Genomic DNA, 18,082 nt, shown 5'->3' with positions numbered 1-18,082 from the left:
TGCTTCTATGAAGCCCATCCCTCCGAAAAACGCAATAGTCTTAGATCGGTTAGATGGCCAAATGTAGTTCCATGTATTTTTACGGGCTGAAGTGCCAAGGACAGGTTGCCGGAAACGCCACGCCCCTTACCATTACAGGCAGAAGTCACATCTAAGGGAAAGTGTTTATGTTACTTGCAAGGGTTTATGATGTCACCAACCCAGGAAGAAGCTTGTTGGAGTCCAAACCGGCCGTTTTTTTAGGCAATAAACTGCTATAACTTTAAAAGACAATATCTCCGTTTGCATTGATCTTTCAGCGCTGTAACTTTGCAGATTCTGTTTATGTTCAAGCAGCAACATTACACACTAACTAAAGTTAAAAAAGTGAAATCGCATCCAACCACCCCTTTAAGAAATGTAAAGTTTAAAGGGTTACTTCACTGATTAGCATATGGCTTTGTATTAGTAGAAACCCTGGAGTATTCGAATGATCATGCTTTGTTTTGTGAATTTAAAAGAAAAATAAAGTTCTAAATAGCTAATTTGTTTAATTTGAGCTGGCTCAACTCAAACCAATTAATTATTTTGAGCATTAGCATTTACACTGTGTTTAACAGAAACACCCGAACAAATGCTTCACTGCATTCAAACAAGTTTAAGCCATTTTTTGTGTGAGAAAACCTCGAAAGGATTGTGTGAGAGAGGGGAGTTTTGTATGCCTGGGTTTGGTCCTTCATGTTTAGATATCTTTTTTTTTTTTTTTTAAACTCATAATATTCTCCAGAGCCACTAAAACCCATTTTTGAATCATTCTAATGAAACATTCAGATGACATATCAGTCTCCTTTATCCCACACACTTACCGCGGATAATGTTTATCACTTTCATTATGCATCAAAGCATACAAGAGATTTCAGATGCTCTGGTTTCTGATAACTGAAATCCTGGAGTCTGTCAAACCAAGACCAGACGACGACCAGACAAAGACCCAATATCTGAAACCAAGATCTGACAAAAAACAGGTCAAGGCCCAAATCAACAATAAAGTAAAGCAGTATCAGTTAGCGGGTGTTGTTGTTTTTCTGTGATTAGCACCACCTTTTTTAGTGACAGAAACCAAGACCTACAACAGAGACGACAAGCCCACTGATCACAAAGGAGAGCCTAAGGTGATCAGTAGATGCTACAAATACAAATTCGTAATGCTGGTTTAGCTATTTAGAGGATCAGATGAGAATGCGTAGATAACACAATCTAGCAAAAAACTTAAAATGGCTGAGTAATACATTATCCTGCTCTTTTTCTAACAAAAGAAATGCATTATAGAAAATGGAAAGCACTGAAAACAAGATAAAAAGGCATGAAATGCATATTTAACTAGCTTCAGTCATAACACAAATTAAATGAGCATCTACAATGCAAGCAATGACGCAACTTGTCAAGCAGCTTGTTGTTGTTCCTGTTTAATACCACAAATGTATTCATGGTGGGAGGTTGAAGAATTTCTTTGAAAACATAAATGCAATAAGTGTCCTCCCATTCAATTAGTGAGATGCAGAACTAAGACAGATGATAAGAGATTAATGGGTACATTTTTCTTTTTGATAACACTGGAATTCGCTTCGTACTTTTAAATGCATTGACACCGAAACTGAGATACCGGAGCAGAGCTAGACTGTCTGAGGAAATATTTAGTGCTGTTATTATTAAATAAAAAACAATTTAAAAAATGGTAATTGAAATAATGCTGAAATAAAAAAAATACATATTAGATGAAAAACTACTTGAATGTTGCCTTGGGAACTGAAATAAATAAGTTTATTTATTGACACCCCTGCTAAATATGATCAGTGGCAGGAAAAATAAATCTGCATTGTTTATCTTTTTGATCTTTCATAAAATAAAAAAGCACAAATCTAACCTTTCATTGAAGTAAAATAATTGGGGTAAATCACATTATGAAATACATTTTTACCATAATTATTGGCACCCTTTTAATAAATACTTTTTGTAACCTCTTTTTGCCATGAGTCTTCTTCTATAATGCCTGAAGGGTTTGGAGAACACCTGACAAGAGATCAGAGATCATTCCTTCATACAGAATCTCTCCAGATCCTTCAGATTCACAGCTCTTCTCTTCAGTTCACACTCTCATTTTCTTCAGGGTTCAGGTCAGAGGACTGGGGCGGCCATGGCAGGAGCTTCATTTTGTGCTGCTCAGTCACACATTTGTGTGTTGATTTTGATGTTTGCTTTGGATCATTGTCCTGATGGAAGATCCACCACGGCCCATAATAAGATTTCCTGCGGTCAGGTTTAGATTTTTTTATCTGTTGTTATTTGTTTGAATCCATGATACCATGTATCTGAACAAGATGTCCAGGACCTCCAGCAAGAAAATAGGCCCACAACATTAAAGATCCAGCGTCATATTTAACCGTGGACATTTTTATCCCTGTTCCAAACTTATCTGGTGTGTTTGCTGCCAAAAAGCTCTTTTTATAGTTTCATCTGACCACAGAACCAGGTCTCTTTTGAGGTTCCAGGCGTGTTTGACAACTGAATATGCTGGAGTTAGTTTTTGGATGAGTGAGGAGGATTTTTCTTGAAACCCACGCCAACAACATGTGGTGATTAAAGGGGTTGTTTTTTTAGGCTTTCTGACCCCAAGACTCAACTAATCTCTGCAATTCTCCATGTGTGATCTTTGGAGAGTCTTTGTTCACTCAAACTCTCCTCCTCGCCGTGCATTAGGACGATATCGTCCTCTTCCAGGCAGATTCATAACATCTTTAGTTGATTGGAATTTCTTAATTATTGCCCTGATGGTGGAAATGTGGATTTCTTTAACTAATATGTTCTTTCTTTCAGCCACTTTCTATTTTGTGAAGCTCAAGAATCTTTTGCTGTGCATATACTTATTGTGATGAATGATTAAGTGAACTTGTTTCCTTATATTTATACTCCTGTGGAACAAGAAGTCATAGCTGGACATTTTGGACAATGACATGCTACACCCTGATGTACTACACAAATGTAAATGGGAATACGTTACTCATGAATACTAGAATTGATTGAATACTTTCAATTATTTTAATTCAATGAAAAGTTACAATTTTTGGATTGTTTTGAGTGAAAGATCAAAAGGATAAACAATGCAGATTTATTTTTTCAGCCATCTTTGTTAATTTTTTACCAGAGATGCCAATAATTCTGACCACAAAATCAGGCACACAGATCAGGCGTAACATTATGAGCACCTTCCTATCATATTATGTTGAAGCATGGACTTCACTATCTGGTACGTGGCACCAAGATGTTAGCAGCAGATTCTTTAAGTCCTGTAAGTTGCGAGGTGGGGCCTCCATGGATCGGACTTGTTTGTTCAGCACATCCCACAGATGCTCAATTGGATTGAGATCTGGGGAATTTGGAGGCCAAGTCAACACCTCAAACTCATTTTTGTGCTCCTCATATCATTCCTGAACCATTTTTGATATGTTTCAGAGCGCATTATCCTGCTGAAAGAGCCACAGCCAGGGAATACCGTTTACATGAAAGGGTGTTCATGGTCTGACACAATGCTTAGGTAGGTGGTACGTGTCAAAGTAACATCAACATGGTAGTCAGGATCCAAGGTTTCCCAGCAGAACATTGTCCAAATATCACACTGGTGCCATCCATGTGATGTAAAAGAAAACGTCATTCATCAGTCCAGGTCAGCTTCTTCCATTGCTCCGTGGTCCAGTTCTGATGATCACGCGTCCACTGTTGGTGCTTTCGCCGGTGGACAGGGGTCAGCATGGGCACCCTGACTGGTCTGCGGCTATGAAGCCCCATACACAACAAACTGAGATGGACTGTGTATTCTGACACCTTCCTATCAGAACCAACATTAACAGTAGCTCATCTGTTTGATCAGACCCCACGGGCCAGCCTTTGCTCCCCACGTGTATCAGTGAGCCATGACCCTGTCTCCGGTTCACCACTGTTCCTTCCTTGGAGCACTTTTGATAGATACTGACCCCTGCAGACCGGGAACACCCCACAAGAGCTGCAGTTTTGGAGATATTCTGACCCAGTTGTCTGGCCATCACAATTTGGCCCTCAAACTCGCTCAAATCCTTCCGCTTGTACATATACTGTATATAGTAATAAAATTGACACAATCAATCAAATTTAAATAGAAAATTAAAATAGAAAATCTAAAAATAAAAGCTCATACACAATATAAAAAATATCATAATACTATATAAATAATACTAAAAATAACACTTCATACAACCCAATAGACAAAATAGCATGAAAAATGTTGCAGAGATTATAGAAAGATGCGGTTGGTTCTGCGGAGGCGTGTCTCGTCCTGTCGGGATTGTAATTCTTTTGCAGGTTTCTGTTGTGGAACTATGGAGGTCTGTTAGAGATCCTGTCATGCTATTGACTGAATTTCACAAGCCCTCTGGCAATTTTTCAGACAAAAAAACTGAGCTTTTCGCTTTTTCAGACATGGTCGCATTCCAAGCGGGGTCAAACCGCTCAAAATTTCCAAACCCCAAACACATCCGCAGCCAAAGATCTGCCCAAACATCATCACAATTGTCACTTGTCATTCAGTAACATGACAACAATGTACTAAAAAGGGGGAAAAAAGTTCCTTTGTGTTTTTCGAGTACACACAACAACAACGATACCCTGTTCGCACGGATCCGCGAATACGACTAAAAAAGCTGTATTAAAACACAGTGATGTCACTTTGCCTAGATTGAACAAATAATCTTGCACAGTTTTGAACAGCCAGTTTTTAGTTGAACGTGTAAACATCATGCTCCATATATATATTTTTTCTCAATGTCTATTACAAACATGATCATTATTGATAGTTTTATATATCCACATAGAAAAGCAATTTTCTCTTCCATACTGTATATGTATTTAAAACTTTGTGACAACAAACAGGAATAAAACTACAGCATTTAAAAAAAGAAACTCAAATATGGAGCACAAATTCTTTCGTGTGTTGGACAATACTGGTGTTTGTACTCTAAACTGAAATGTATTTGTATCTCTGGAGGCTATAAATCTTTAATGAAAAGGTTGCCTCTGACTCAAAGTACTCTGATCCCTTCACTTCTCAAAATAAAAGAGTGTCTAAGCCGCTTTGTGAACTGGTAAGACTTGTATTGAGTGACTCATAATGACAGCATGAGCTACTGCTCCGAACTATGTCGTTGACTAATTTAATGTAAAGAATGTTACAGGAAAAGGAAGTCAACTGGATGACGGCCACTTTTCCTGCCATCATTTACTCGCTCTCATGACACTCCAAACCTGTGACAAACCTGTGTGATCACAAAATAAATTATTTCAGTGTGTTTCAACTTTTTTTGTCCAAATTAGAGATGTGCCAATGTATCAGCCAATAATCAGTATCGGTAAAGAAATTTAGTATCAGGGATTCGCTAGTTGATATAATGAAAGGACCGATTTGACTTTGACAAAAAGGAAATTTTCATCGCAGGGGGTCTTTAAATGTTTTATATATATATATATATATATATATATATATATATATATATATATATATATATATATATATATATAAGACTGGACATTTTGAATTAAAACATATTTTTGCACTGTAAAAAATCATTTAGAAAAAAAGTTACCTGGTTGCCTTAAAATTTTGAGTTCATTGAAATTAAAATTTTGAGTTAATACAATGAACATTTTTGGAGATTCGACAACCTTTATGAAAATATTATTAAAAGATTTTGTCAGCATATTGGGTAATTGTGTGTGTTTTATTTCTGATGATGCAGTGAAACATGCCGAATAGTGCTATTTTCATGATTTATCAAATTTTTTTTATGTGGTTCTGATACAATAATACCAAAATGTTTTGAGTTTCTATTTATTGAACAAATTTCCTTCATTGTATCAACTCAAATTTTTAAGTTCAATAAACACAACATTTTAAGGCAACCAGGTTACTTACTTTTTTAAGTTAAACCAACAAAAATCAACATTTTTTTTTTTTTACAGTGTGTAAGCTGGGATATCCGTCCTTGCGTAAAATTTATTGTGGTGACAGTTTCACGCTGACCAGGTGAGTTACTTGTGAGGAGCATTTTCACAAATCATTCGGGTCACCACAATACACATTGACATTTTGCCCTCTTTCCCAGTTACTCAGTGATTCAGATGGCAGACCTTTGCTCGGTCTGAAGCTGAGAACATAACATATCCTATGCATAATGCAGCACCTTTTACATCATAGCACAGCCTGCAGGCAGCCTGCTTTGTGTCTCGGCCCCTGTAATGAATTATGAAAGATGAGCAGCACCTCTACAGCTGGAGCAGGTCGGGAGATGTGTGGCTGGGGCTGGTCTATGCTCAGCAGGGGGTCTGCTATAGGACGCACTCAACCGTCCCATCTGGCACGATCTGGCGCTTCGGCCCTGAACTCTCCTTTACATCTGGGTCAGAGACTGTAAAAATGTCCCTGCATTCCACTGGTAAAACGCTGCGGGTGTACAAAATCGAAGCAATGTATGATTAAAAAGAAAATTGTCTGACTGATCTGTAAAAAAATCTGCGGCATTTCCTGTTTTGTTCATAACTGTAAATACCAATTGCTATATTGGTGACAAACATCATGTTCCAAGCAGCTTAATAGTGTTACACAACTCCTTGAATGAAACCATTTTTTCCTACACGGCACTTATAATTTTCTTCCTTACACTTGAATGTGATTGCAATGGTAAAAAAGTAGAGTAAACTAGCCATCATCATAGTTTAAGAATCTAATATTTAAATTATTGCAGAGACTGTGGTGCATTTTTAATGCTTTAAAAGGTAAAACATTGAAAAGGTAACAATGAAAAAGGTACATTTATACACATATGCTGCAGTGCACAGAGGCACATAAATGCATTTACACAAAAATTATAATTCCCTTGGGAAAAAATGGTACAAAAGCTGTTACTGGACCCTTTAAAGGCCCAATATGTAAGATTTTTTGCATTCAAATATATTAAAAAAAACACTAGAACAGTGTAATATATTTTGTAGACTTGTGTAGTTACATTATCCCAAATGTTTATAAGAATGTTTAAATCTAGAGAAATTAGCAATTTTATCCCGAACACGGACAATATCTGTGCGTCGCCTATCAATGACATCATACCTGAGTTACCCTTGTTTTTCGTTTTTTAAAAATCATGGAAACACCATGCACACACACACACACACACACACACACACACACACACACACATATATATATATATATATATATATATATATATATATATATATATATATATATATATATATATATATATAAATTATATATATATATAAAAATTATATAAAATATATATATATATATATATATATATATATATATATATATATATATATATATATATATATATATATATATATATATATAAATTATATAAATTATATAATATATAATATATATGTGTTTTATTAGACAGGTGAGCAACTGTGAGATAGAAACTTGGTTGTTACATGAATATGATTTCTGCCCGAGTCCCGTCAGATTCTTTTCCACCGGCTGTAGAAGTGAAGATAACAACTCCCATGATTCAGGCAAAATCAAGGCATCATCAAACTATGCCTTTATTTTGAATAAGCGACCTCTAGCGGCAGAAATTACATATTGTGCCTTAAAAAGGTTTTAACATGTACCATTTAGGTAATAATATGTCCACTTTTGATATCAATATGTACTAATATGCACTCTTTAGGTACAAAGGTGCCACCCCAGTGAGAGCTTTTGAGAGTAAAATTCAAAAGTTTTGGGACAGATTTTTTTTTTTACATCTACAAAAAAGGATGCAAGGATGCATTCACAAGTGACAGAAAAGACTCTTACATGGTTACAAAATATATATTTCAAATAACTGCTGTTCTTTTGAACTGTCTATTCATTAAAGAATCTTCACAAAACATATTAAGTAGCACAACGGTTTTCAACATTGATAATAATAAATGTTTCTTGTGCAGCAAATATTAGAATGATTTCTGAAGTGTCACGTGACACTGAAGACTGGAGTTAATTTAATATATTAAAATATATTAAATATTAATATCTAATGTAATAGTTCAAGGCATTACAGTATTTTCAATCAAAACATTAAAAATCTTAATGAACCCAAACTTTTGAAGAGTAGTGAACTGTAATGAAATAAACGTAACGTTTGCAATATGAAATAGAAATTTGAAATGATGAGCGTGAGCATCCATCATTTGAGCAGAACAGCCAGTGAAGCATGAGGATTTAACAGAAAAATAGACTCTTTTGTTTTTAAAATCATGCTTAAGTGTGTAAACTGTGGGATGTTTTCAGCGCAAAGTGCTGGAAAAGTGTAAGAAGCTTCAAAAGAAAATACACGATTACTAAACTTTATAGTTTAAGCACAGGAATTAAACTTTTGAAGCCCTCGGCATTGCTTTCTCAAACACACTGGTCTTTAAATTAGAGGGTGTTTTCAGCGAGGACACATTCACACCGTCATTTAGAGCTCTTCATCTGGAGATTAAGCCCTTCTTTTTGTGTTTGATCAACACAACAGTTCTCAGCAGCAGCTGATTTTCTCATTTCCTACTTCACAAAAGCTAAACAAAAAAACATTGCCATTATCTTCCCAAAAAAGAAATAAAAGAAAACATTAAAAAACATAACCCAACATTAAAGTAATATTGCGCAGTATCTAGACTGAGAGTTTCATTCGCTGCTAATGTTTTACCCACAGTCTCCAGAGACAGGCCCATCTGTCTGGATATGGTACAGTGCATACATTTTTCATGATTCCTTTCCTGTCTGGTAATTTCTTGCAAACTCCATCTCCAAAAATGACACTACTTGTCTGTTTTAAATATATCTACTCCATTAATTAGTTTAACCCTGCCATGCAATTTAACATTACATGAAATTGCATCATAGAGAATTCCATTACCACACAATAAATCACCGCTCACACACTACTTTAAGCCATTGCAATTAGCACATTGCGTTGCAATTGAAATCAAGTCATCTTTCTAAGTAATAAGGTCACGCCTGCGTCCTCTGAAGAGTTCCTGCCCAGTTTTGTCTTAGACTGTCTTTGTCTTACATTTCTCATGTATTGTTCTGAGGACATCCTCACTCTTAGATTAATTAGAGCTTTACTCGATGGAGGACAGGCGTATTTACTTCTCATACCCCTCCTCATATATAATTCTCGCGTATTAACTATCCTCATCATCATATAATGAAAGTCATTTTTCTGTGCATTTATCATGACCTACTTAGCACCGTGTACATTTTTAATATGCAGTGGCTCTGACATTAAAGCAAGGCTTCGTTAATATTACTACTGTACTGTAGTACTAAATGCATTTCACAAAATTAATTTTGGGGGGGATATCTATAAACAAACAATTTATGAATAGAGAGTTGGTGTTTGTACAGCAGAATATGACTATTGTGCTTTTATCTGAAACAAGAGCTATGCGTACACTGACTTCAATAATCAAACTATTGTCCTCACTGAACAATAATCTGAAAAGGAAATCTCCAAACAGCATTTTCTCATCACGTGAATATAGCCATATAGGCTATAAGCAGCAGAGAATTCCCAAGAGTTTGAGCGCTACTGTTGTGACGTTCACAGGTGTGTTGTAGTCAAGACCAACTAAACCGAGACCAAGTCGAGACCAAGACCGAGGCATGATGAGACTGGGCCAAGACTAAGACCAGAACTCCTCAAAATCCTCTAAAAGATCCATATACAGTCTGAGAAATGTCTTATATTTAATTAAGAGGCTCAGGCACCTTCAAACTAGTCCAAACGTGGTGCTTATCTCACATTTAAAGACTTCTTTGAAAGCGTGTACAGACTTTCTTGAAATGTTATATTTAATCAATAAATACAATTAGAATAAGACACTATATAGTGCTGATAATCATAAACAATAAAAATATAGTCACTAACAATAAAAAATAATCTTTATGTTGCAGAGGTGGCACAAACGTTGCCTCTGAATTGGTATAATTACTTCTGCACAAATAATGCTAAGATTAATGTTTTAAAAATAACATTTTGAATGTATGTAACAGAGGCCAGCTAGTAGGCTAGTAGTTGCTGTGCGAGTAAACCTCACTCCTCTGACCTCGAGAGACGCTCTAGCGACTGACGCTAGAGGATGCAGCCTGAATCTGATTGGTCAATAGCTGTTTTTTTATTTATTTACTAAAAGACACTATATATCTATGGCGCTGACTGCTTCGCCCAACACGGTTCTGTGTATCCCTACACAACACCCTTAGCAATCACTCTTAACAACGTAAACATATTGCTCTTCTGATATTATTATATGTAATTGGAGCTTACTCTGTATTATGTGTAGCCTAATATGAGAGAGAGATAGAGATATTGAGTGTATTACCTGCATTTAGATATAGCATTTTCCTTCAGTCCTATGTTCATAATAGAAAATCTATTTGAATGTCCGCTGCGATATCTTGTCTTTTTAGTTAATGGGCGCTAGTAAAAGCACTTGTCAGTTATGTGAAAGTCTTCTCTTCTTCTCAGTGACAGTGACTCACTCATAAAGACAGTCTTTACCGCCATCTAAAGGCGTAATAATGTAACTTCTGTTGTAGTTTACGGCCAGGGACTTTTTTTTCTTCTTTTTTCAGAGGAAGGAAGACTTTTAGTGATTTTAACGAAAAAATCATATTAAAAAAAATAAAGTAATATGTATAAAGTATGTGTATACTACGATAAAAAAAAAAATTCATATAGGCTAGCTTACTTGTTTTCAAACACAACAAACTACAGACTTTCTTTGGTTTAGGCCTCAGTTGTGGGGGAAACCTAGAGCAGTGATTTGTAAAATGTTCTGAAATAAACAGCACTTTTGCAACATGACTGCTTGCTGGTGTTTTCAATAATGGTGAGGCTCCCTCTAGTGGTTCTGGGAGAGGAAACCATCCACATGTTTTCACATTTCTACTCAGCCTTTATTAATGACATTGCATGCATTAAGAGTAAAAACTTAACAAATAGCCTACAATACAGAAAAATGAATATGATTCTTGAAAGCAAATCAGTTCCACAATAGCAACTGTTTGGATTTGTAACATATTACATATGCTTAAGTTTCCAAAATAAAATAAGCATATCCTTTTTTTAAATTACACTTTCCTTCCACATAAGACACAAGTGTGCTAAATCAAAGCACAGCTCTTCATGCAGCATTTAGAATAATGTATAAGCTGTCAATCCTAAAGCCTTGAATCCTGCTTTAATGTGGCACAACTTTAGCACAAATCCATTACGATAAATTAAAAATCACTTTTTCACAAACACCCCATAAACAAGCATTGCTCCCTGTGTAATCCTTCCACACATTCTGTACATATTTAGCTTTAATATGTAATGTATCAATTAAAAAAATGTGTATCTGAAATATACACGTGTAAATAAATGAATGAATAAATTCAGCAGTTTTTACTTAAATATTTTTTTGCTGTGAGCAATATTTGCATTTCAAATGACAATCATGTTGTCTGCTATGCTGAGAGATTTTATTTTAAAAAGTCAAATATTGATATGATCCCCAGTTCCCACCTCCACCAGTGCTGTTTTAATTTAATCACTGACAGTTAGCGTAGCATTTTGAGTCTGCGGTAAAATGTCACGGCCATGAGAGCAGCAACGGTGCCGACGATGACGAGGACAGCCAGAGCAATGCCCAGTCCCACAGACGCCCCACTAGCACCCTTCTGTGCACTGCTCATTGCTGTACAGGAAACAGGAGACACAACGTTATTACCAAAATGACTTGTTTTCTGCCACTCTTCTGTAAATGAAACACACTGATGAGGAAGACTTACCTCCTTCGTTAGTAAGGGCTGAAAGAAAGAGCAATTAGAAGTTAATATCTGACTACATTTATGCTTCTTGAAAAATATCCATTAGTTTCATAAATTATGACAAGGATCAGGAAGGAGAGAGCCGTACGGGGGTTCGATTGAGTCCTGATAGGTACTGAGGTGATGAGGGTGGTGTCTGAGATGCCATCTTTAATTGTGGTTGACTGTGTTTCACGTCTCCTCCTCGTGCTACATTTCTGATCAATGAAAAGGGAATTAAGGTTAAACAAAACAGCAGGACACATTTATATGGCAAGCCATTTCTACTTTTATTCATTCCCAGGATAGGAATTCTTGATATCAACAATTCGGTTTTCGCTTTAAAATTAAATAATTCTTGATGTCAGGAAGGACATTTTTCCACTAGTAAAAATGTTAATTCTTGATATCAACAATGACATCGTCACTCGCAGAAATATTAATTATTCATATCAACCATTTTTGATATCTGTAATTGTATTTTCACTAGTTAAATGTAGGCTGCCATTAAAATGCAAGTGTTGATAAAAATAATTATTGATTTCACATATCAGAAATACCTGTACAATGCTTACTAGTAAAAATCAAATTTTTATATCAATAATTACGTGGTTACTATTAAAAATAAAAATTCCTGATATTGTGGACTAGTTGAAATGTTAATTCTTGATATCAGTAAATGAATTTTAACAGTTAAATTTGTTAATTTTCAAATTCTGAAATGTCAATAATCAGGAAAGTAATTTTAGATATCTAAAATGGATCCGTGTTCAATCGTTTTTCTATTTAATATTCAAAGAAAGCGGCTATTCTTTATATATATAAAATGCATTTTTTTTTTTTTACAAGAATTTGGTTTGATATTATATTTTTATGTTACGGGATAGAAAATGGATAAAAGGCTTATTTGAAAAAATGATATTCGATTTAAATGCCCTTTTCTGCTTACTAGTAAAAATCACATTCATGATATCAGAAATTAACATTTGTCACTAGTTTTCAGTTGCTGAATTATTGATATCAAAATGTAACATTTTTACTAGTATAAGTTCAGTTGTTGATATCAAGAACAGACATTTGTATGGCGGGCCATTTTAACTTTTCTAGACATGAGTTCTTGATATCAGGATTTTTTGATATCAACAATGAAAGAAATATGAATTATTGATATAAAGAATTACATTTTAAATAGTAAAAACTGTAAGTCTTCATATCTGTAACTATATTTTTACTAGTTGAATGTCACCATAGACTGGCATTCAAATTCAATTGTTGATATCCATAATTCATATTTCTGCAAGTGATGACTTCATTGTTGATATCAAGAAGTGGAAATGTAATTCCTGACATTTTAAATTACCATTGATACTAGTTGCAATATAATTCCTGATATCAAGAATTAGCATTTTAACTAGTGATGACTGAACTGGTGATATCAAGAATTCATATCCTGGTATATAGCAAAAGTCAAAACGGCTTGCCATATATTTACCCCTATTTGAGCATTCTGTTCACCACTGAGTTCTGAGAGCTTGTGGTACCTTGAACTGGGGGCAGGTGCTGGCTTCACACAGCCTGGTGATGCAATGGAGGTAGTAGGTGGAAATGGTCTGGTTCTGCTGCTCGATAAAGCGGAAGGCTGGGAAGCTGAAGCGAGCCTTCTGACTGTCTCCATTCTCCAACATGGTGGTGAACGAATCCTTCGAGCACCTTTTTGGGTAAAAGGTACATTTCAAGTGTGTTATACACTCTAAAAACAGGGCCCAACTTCCTGTGTTAATATGAAGGAATTGTCTGTATTGATTTTGTCTGTATTTTGAACTTTACCTGAATTTTAAGCCGCATTGTTTTGTGTTTAAGTGTCCGTAAAAATAATCAGATAATGTGCGGGCAGAAAACTACCACTAGCTTTCCTGTTTTTCCAAGAACTTATTTCTTACAGGATCAGATGACCAATTCATTTCCTTGAATTTCTATGGTTCCAGTTGTTTTTTAAAAAGAATTTTGTAAACTTACGGGACAAAAAGATTGAAATAGGTTGAATTGGCGGGTATGGGTGAGATAGAGGCGTAGCATCGATCCAGCAGAACGTGATACCTGTGGAGGAGGAGCACAGAATCAGTCAACTTCTACATTAACTAATAGAGGCATTTCCTAGGAGAAACATCTCTGTTACTCACTGTGAAGTTAAGTTTGCGGCCATGACTTGCACAAAGATTTGCGTTCTGAGCTCAATGCCTATAAATGGGATTTTGAGCGGAGAAGTGTAGTTTTCATCCTAGAGGCACAATTCAAACACAGGTTTAGGGACTGAAAATGATTTGACAAAGTCAAATAGAAAAAGCTACAGATTTGGGAAATTGAAGAAAAAAAAAGTGTTTGTACTTGGAAGAGCTGCATGCTTAAAGTGCTGATGAAACTTCCATTGTTGTCCTGCACTGCAATAGAGGAGGATGACCTGCAGAGGGAGGAGAGGTTCCATTTTATAAGGGCCAAGCAGTTCAAGTTCTCCTGCGTTACAATTTTACCATCCCATTAAAATATTTATGCAGTTTGGACTAAGCAGCTGCATTTTCAGATGTTTAATACTATATACACTAGCCTACTAAATGTTTTTTTCTTTAAACAAATCTCCTATTTATTTTCTCCTGCTGAATTTTCAACGTCAAATAATCCTTCAGAAATCATAATATAGGGTGACTATATATTGATTACCGAAAACCAGGAATGAACTCGGCCCGGCAATGAAATACTCAAATGATACTTGGAAGTTTACTCAAAGATTCCTTTGTTAATTTCAATGCATGCCGGATAGAAAATTGTTATATTAGGGTCAGGACATGTCCTGGGAAAACAGGCAATTGGTCACCCTATTCCAATAGGATGGTTTGCTGCTCAAGAAACATTTATTATTATTCTCATAGGCTGAGAACAGTTGTATTGCTTAAGATATTTATGGAAAGCATGATTTATTTAATTTGGGATTCTCTCATTAATAAAATGTTCAAAAGAAAACCTGAAATATATATACATGTGTTTGATTAATTTAATGCATCCCCACAGAACAAAAGTATGAATTTCTTTCAAAATCTATTTTAACAGTAGTGTATGTAAGAAAGTGTGTGGGTCAGTCCAAAAGTTAAAGTCTATGAACCATCCTTGCTTTGTTTATATAAATATGGCAAGTCTAAGTCTTAGCTGATTTAAGTGGGATTTCATAATTTTGACTAAATAACTACACTTGGACACCGAATTGGTGCTTTAAGATTTTTTTATTATTATCATTTTAGCAGGATTAACCTATTAAGAGAGTTAAAAGATCTTACACATCAACTTGTGTATTGTTGACCAGGTACTCGAGTGGATATGCACAGGAGTAGAAATACTTCAGCTCGGCATTGTAGGTCACCGTTCCTACCGTGGGGTCAAAAGATCTGACCACCCCACTGATGTTGACCGTCTGGATGTTAGAGAAGTCTGCGAAGATCCCGGTTCCCGCGGCACTCGTGGTCTATAAAGTGATGAGACAACAAAATGCAGAAGACTTGTGCAGAGAGAGAACGAAATACTGTGTGTTTTGAAACCTGTTCAACAAGATGATGCTCTAATTATAGTAGGAGTACATGCCCGCTCACACCAGGGACTATAACTACATATAATAACGATAAATAATAGCAGAGTTCACAGCTAAACGATAACGGCGCAGAGGCGATTTTGTTGGAATCACTTTCAGAACAATTTAATCCACCTGATGAACGTAAAGCAATTGACAGCCAATCAGAATCCATCCTGCAGTAACGAGCTCAAAGATTTAAAGTGACAGACAAGTGCTGTGATCGAAACGCCCACTATACCCTCATTCACTATTCCCTACTTTACTCCACTATTATAGTCCTCTTGGAGGAGTAAATGAAAACGAGTGAGTGAATTCAGAGACAGTGAGTGTGCCGGAGGGGCTGGCGCTTTTTCAAAGTTTCTGCTCGCTGTTTAATAATGATTTGAAATGTAAAAACTGGCAGCTCCAGTAACCTAGTAATGAGCAGATTTATATTAAACTCCGGCATGGAAAGTAGCATGTATAAACCCTTAAAAACAATGATTGAATGAGAATTCTCAATAACGTCCACTATGGTTTCGGACACCACTACAAATTGCTGTCCCCTCAAATAGTGCCCTTTTTATAATAGGGGCTGATTTCGGACACAGCCAAGAACAGAATGACAGGTGGATTTTCGTTTGTCTGCTGTCTGTTAGTCACACGTCACCTCAGCTCCAGCCACGTCCCGCCTTTTTGCCCATTTTCTGTTACCTGGGAGTGACACGCAGAGCTGCCAAGATGGTGGCCAGCTCGACCCCCTACTTTATGCTTCAAAACTGCTTTTCAGAATCCTATGGGTGATGTCACAGACAAAACGTCCATATTTTTTTACAATCTATGCTGTGGACGCTAATATAGTTATCGTTCTTGGTGAGAACAGTCCTTAACACTGCCCCCTGTTGGTAACCAGAATGGTTTGCTGCTGGCCTGAACACTTCTCAACTCTTCATACTGCAAGGTCAGTTTGGTTTAAAGTTTTTTTAATTTTTTTTTTTTTTTTTTTTTTAAGTAGAGATGACTATTTTCATTGCAGATGCAGTAATACTCACGCGGAAGATGCTGCCACAGGCGTCCAATTGTCTAAGCGGAAAGCTGAAGCGCACGACTGGTGGAGTTGCAGTCGCATCCAGCGTTCCCTGACACAGCGGATCATTTGCAATTTGATTCAATATCAACAAAGACTCGTTATAGCCAGTGTAAATGACCGGGCAAACTTGGATTGCCAAATTTATAGATTGAGTCCCGCAAGACACTGCGATGTCGGTGTACTCTGTAAAACAAAGACAAGTTTCATGATGTCTTTCTTATAACACTGATTGTGACTTTCATTAGTTTTAAAAGCAATTACAATAATAATTGCATACAAGAGATGAGCGGTAATACCTGGACGCCGGAGGGAAGACCCACAGTCAATAGTCAGGTGGCCTTGAACCAGCGCGCCCAAAATCAAGAGGCTGAGTAGAAACATGTCAGCTATCTGCTCTTAATCAATGTCCAAAAATTACTATAAAATGACACTCGGCACCCCAGAGAAAATCTTGAGGAGCTCCTGAATGTATCCTTTCTGTTAAAGAGTCTCAAAGTCAATGTTGGCTCAACTCTGAGAGGCTTCAGTCTGTTCTTTATATATATGTGTGTGTGTGTGTAGGAAAGGTTAGTTGGAGCACTTCCGCAGGATTGGATCAAAACAAGGTCATTTGCCATTTTTTATGGTTGTTTGAGTTCTCCAGAACAATTCACTTTTGTGGATAAGGTGCCATTACCTTGAGGCAAAACCTGAAACCTTACACATTCCCTTTAAAGTTAGACCATAAACAATGACCACTGTCTTTGTCATTTCGTACATCCTGACACATATCAACATGTAATTTAATAAAATAAGTACAAACTCCTTTGAAGACGCACATGATATGTGGATGGTCTCATCTTCTCTTTGGACATAATAGTCCGCAGTGTAACCTCTGACCTTGAATGCCTTTTAGGAGGTTTGTTACATTAAAGCCTTGGTGGACACTGGATGAAGTCACATGCATATACTACAGTTTGGGAAAAAAATGTTTTGTTTATTTTTGGTTATAAAATCAGCCCTTGATTCTGATTGGACAATAGCTGTGTTTTATTCACGATAAAACATTGCTATGGCCGCTTCACCCATTGGTCTTTTCTGTGTATCACTACCCTTAGCAACTACTCTTAGCAACATAAACATAGACCTATATCTTTGTTCTCATTAATTTTGTTCAATGACGCCTACTGTATTATGAAGAGTATTGTTCGTTTGTGTGTGTGTGTGTGTGTGTGTGTGTGTGTGTGTGTGTATGTGTGTGTGTGTGGGCATGATGTTTATGAGAAGGGTGGGTCGAGTGAGTAAGTGTATTACCTGCATTCAGATATAGCATTTTCTTTCAGGTCAGTCTTATGTTCATAATACAAAAACAGTTTGAATGTCCACTGCGATATCTTGTCTTTTTAACAGTTAAGGGGTTTTCCAGTGTCCAGCGCTAGTCAATGCATTTGTGTGTTGTGTTTTGCTCCATGTTCACAACAAGTGTCAGAACTTTCAATATAAAAGT

General features: G+C 36.2%; 2 protein-coding genes across 5 annotated transcripts in view; both read right to left on the bottom strand.

Annotated features, from left to right (window-relative positions):
* The window catches only part of alcamb (activated leukocyte cell adhesion molecule b), a 46,040-nt gene extending 35,467 nt beyond the window's left edge, over positions 1 to 10,573 (bottom strand). For all 4 annotated transcript variants that reach the window (XM_067451192.1, XM_067451193.1, XM_067451194.1 and 1 more), the window contains exons 1-2: positions 10,441 to 10,573; positions 6,326 to 6,505 (exon numbers count right to left, since the gene is read on the bottom strand). In XM_067451192.1, the coding sequence (XP_067307293.1) occupies positions 6,326 to 6,416 (91 nt within the window). In that variant the 5' untranslated portion in view covers positions 6,417 to 6,505; positions 10,441 to 10,573. The remainder of the gene's footprint in view (positions 1 to 6,325; positions 6,506 to 10,440) is intronic.
* A 446-nt stretch (positions 10,574 to 11,019) lies between these two features.
* Positions 11,020 to 17,005, bottom strand: si:ch211-229d2.5 (zona pellucida-like domain-containing protein 1). Its single transcript, XM_067451859.1, has 10 exons — positions 16,893 to 17,005; positions 16,559 to 16,779; positions 15,238 to 15,422; positions 14,297 to 14,369; positions 14,092 to 14,189; positions 13,928 to 14,008; positions 13,453 to 13,621; positions 12,021 to 12,129; positions 11,894 to 11,911; positions 11,020 to 11,799 (listed from the first exon to the last, which is right to left on the bottom strand). The coding sequence occupies exons 1-10, from the start codon at positions 16,975 to 16,977 to the stop codon at positions 11,663 to 11,665; spliced, it is 1,176 nt and encodes a 391-aa protein (XP_067307960.1). The 5' UTR covers positions 16,978 to 17,005; the 3' UTR covers positions 11,020 to 11,662.
* Between the last annotated feature and the right edge of the window lie 1,077 nt (positions 17,006 to 18,082).

This window comes from Pseudorasbora parva, chromosome 8, assembly GCF_024679245.1.
Source record: "Pseudorasbora parva isolate DD20220531a chromosome 8, ASM2467924v1, whole genome shotgun sequence".
In the NCBI taxonomy this organism is placed as follows: Eukaryota; Metazoa; Chordata; class Actinopteri; order Cypriniformes; family Gobionidae; genus Pseudorasbora; species Pseudorasbora parva.
The sequence above is the reverse complement of the archived record's forward strand: the minus strand, read 5'-3'. Positions and strand labels throughout refer to the sequence as shown.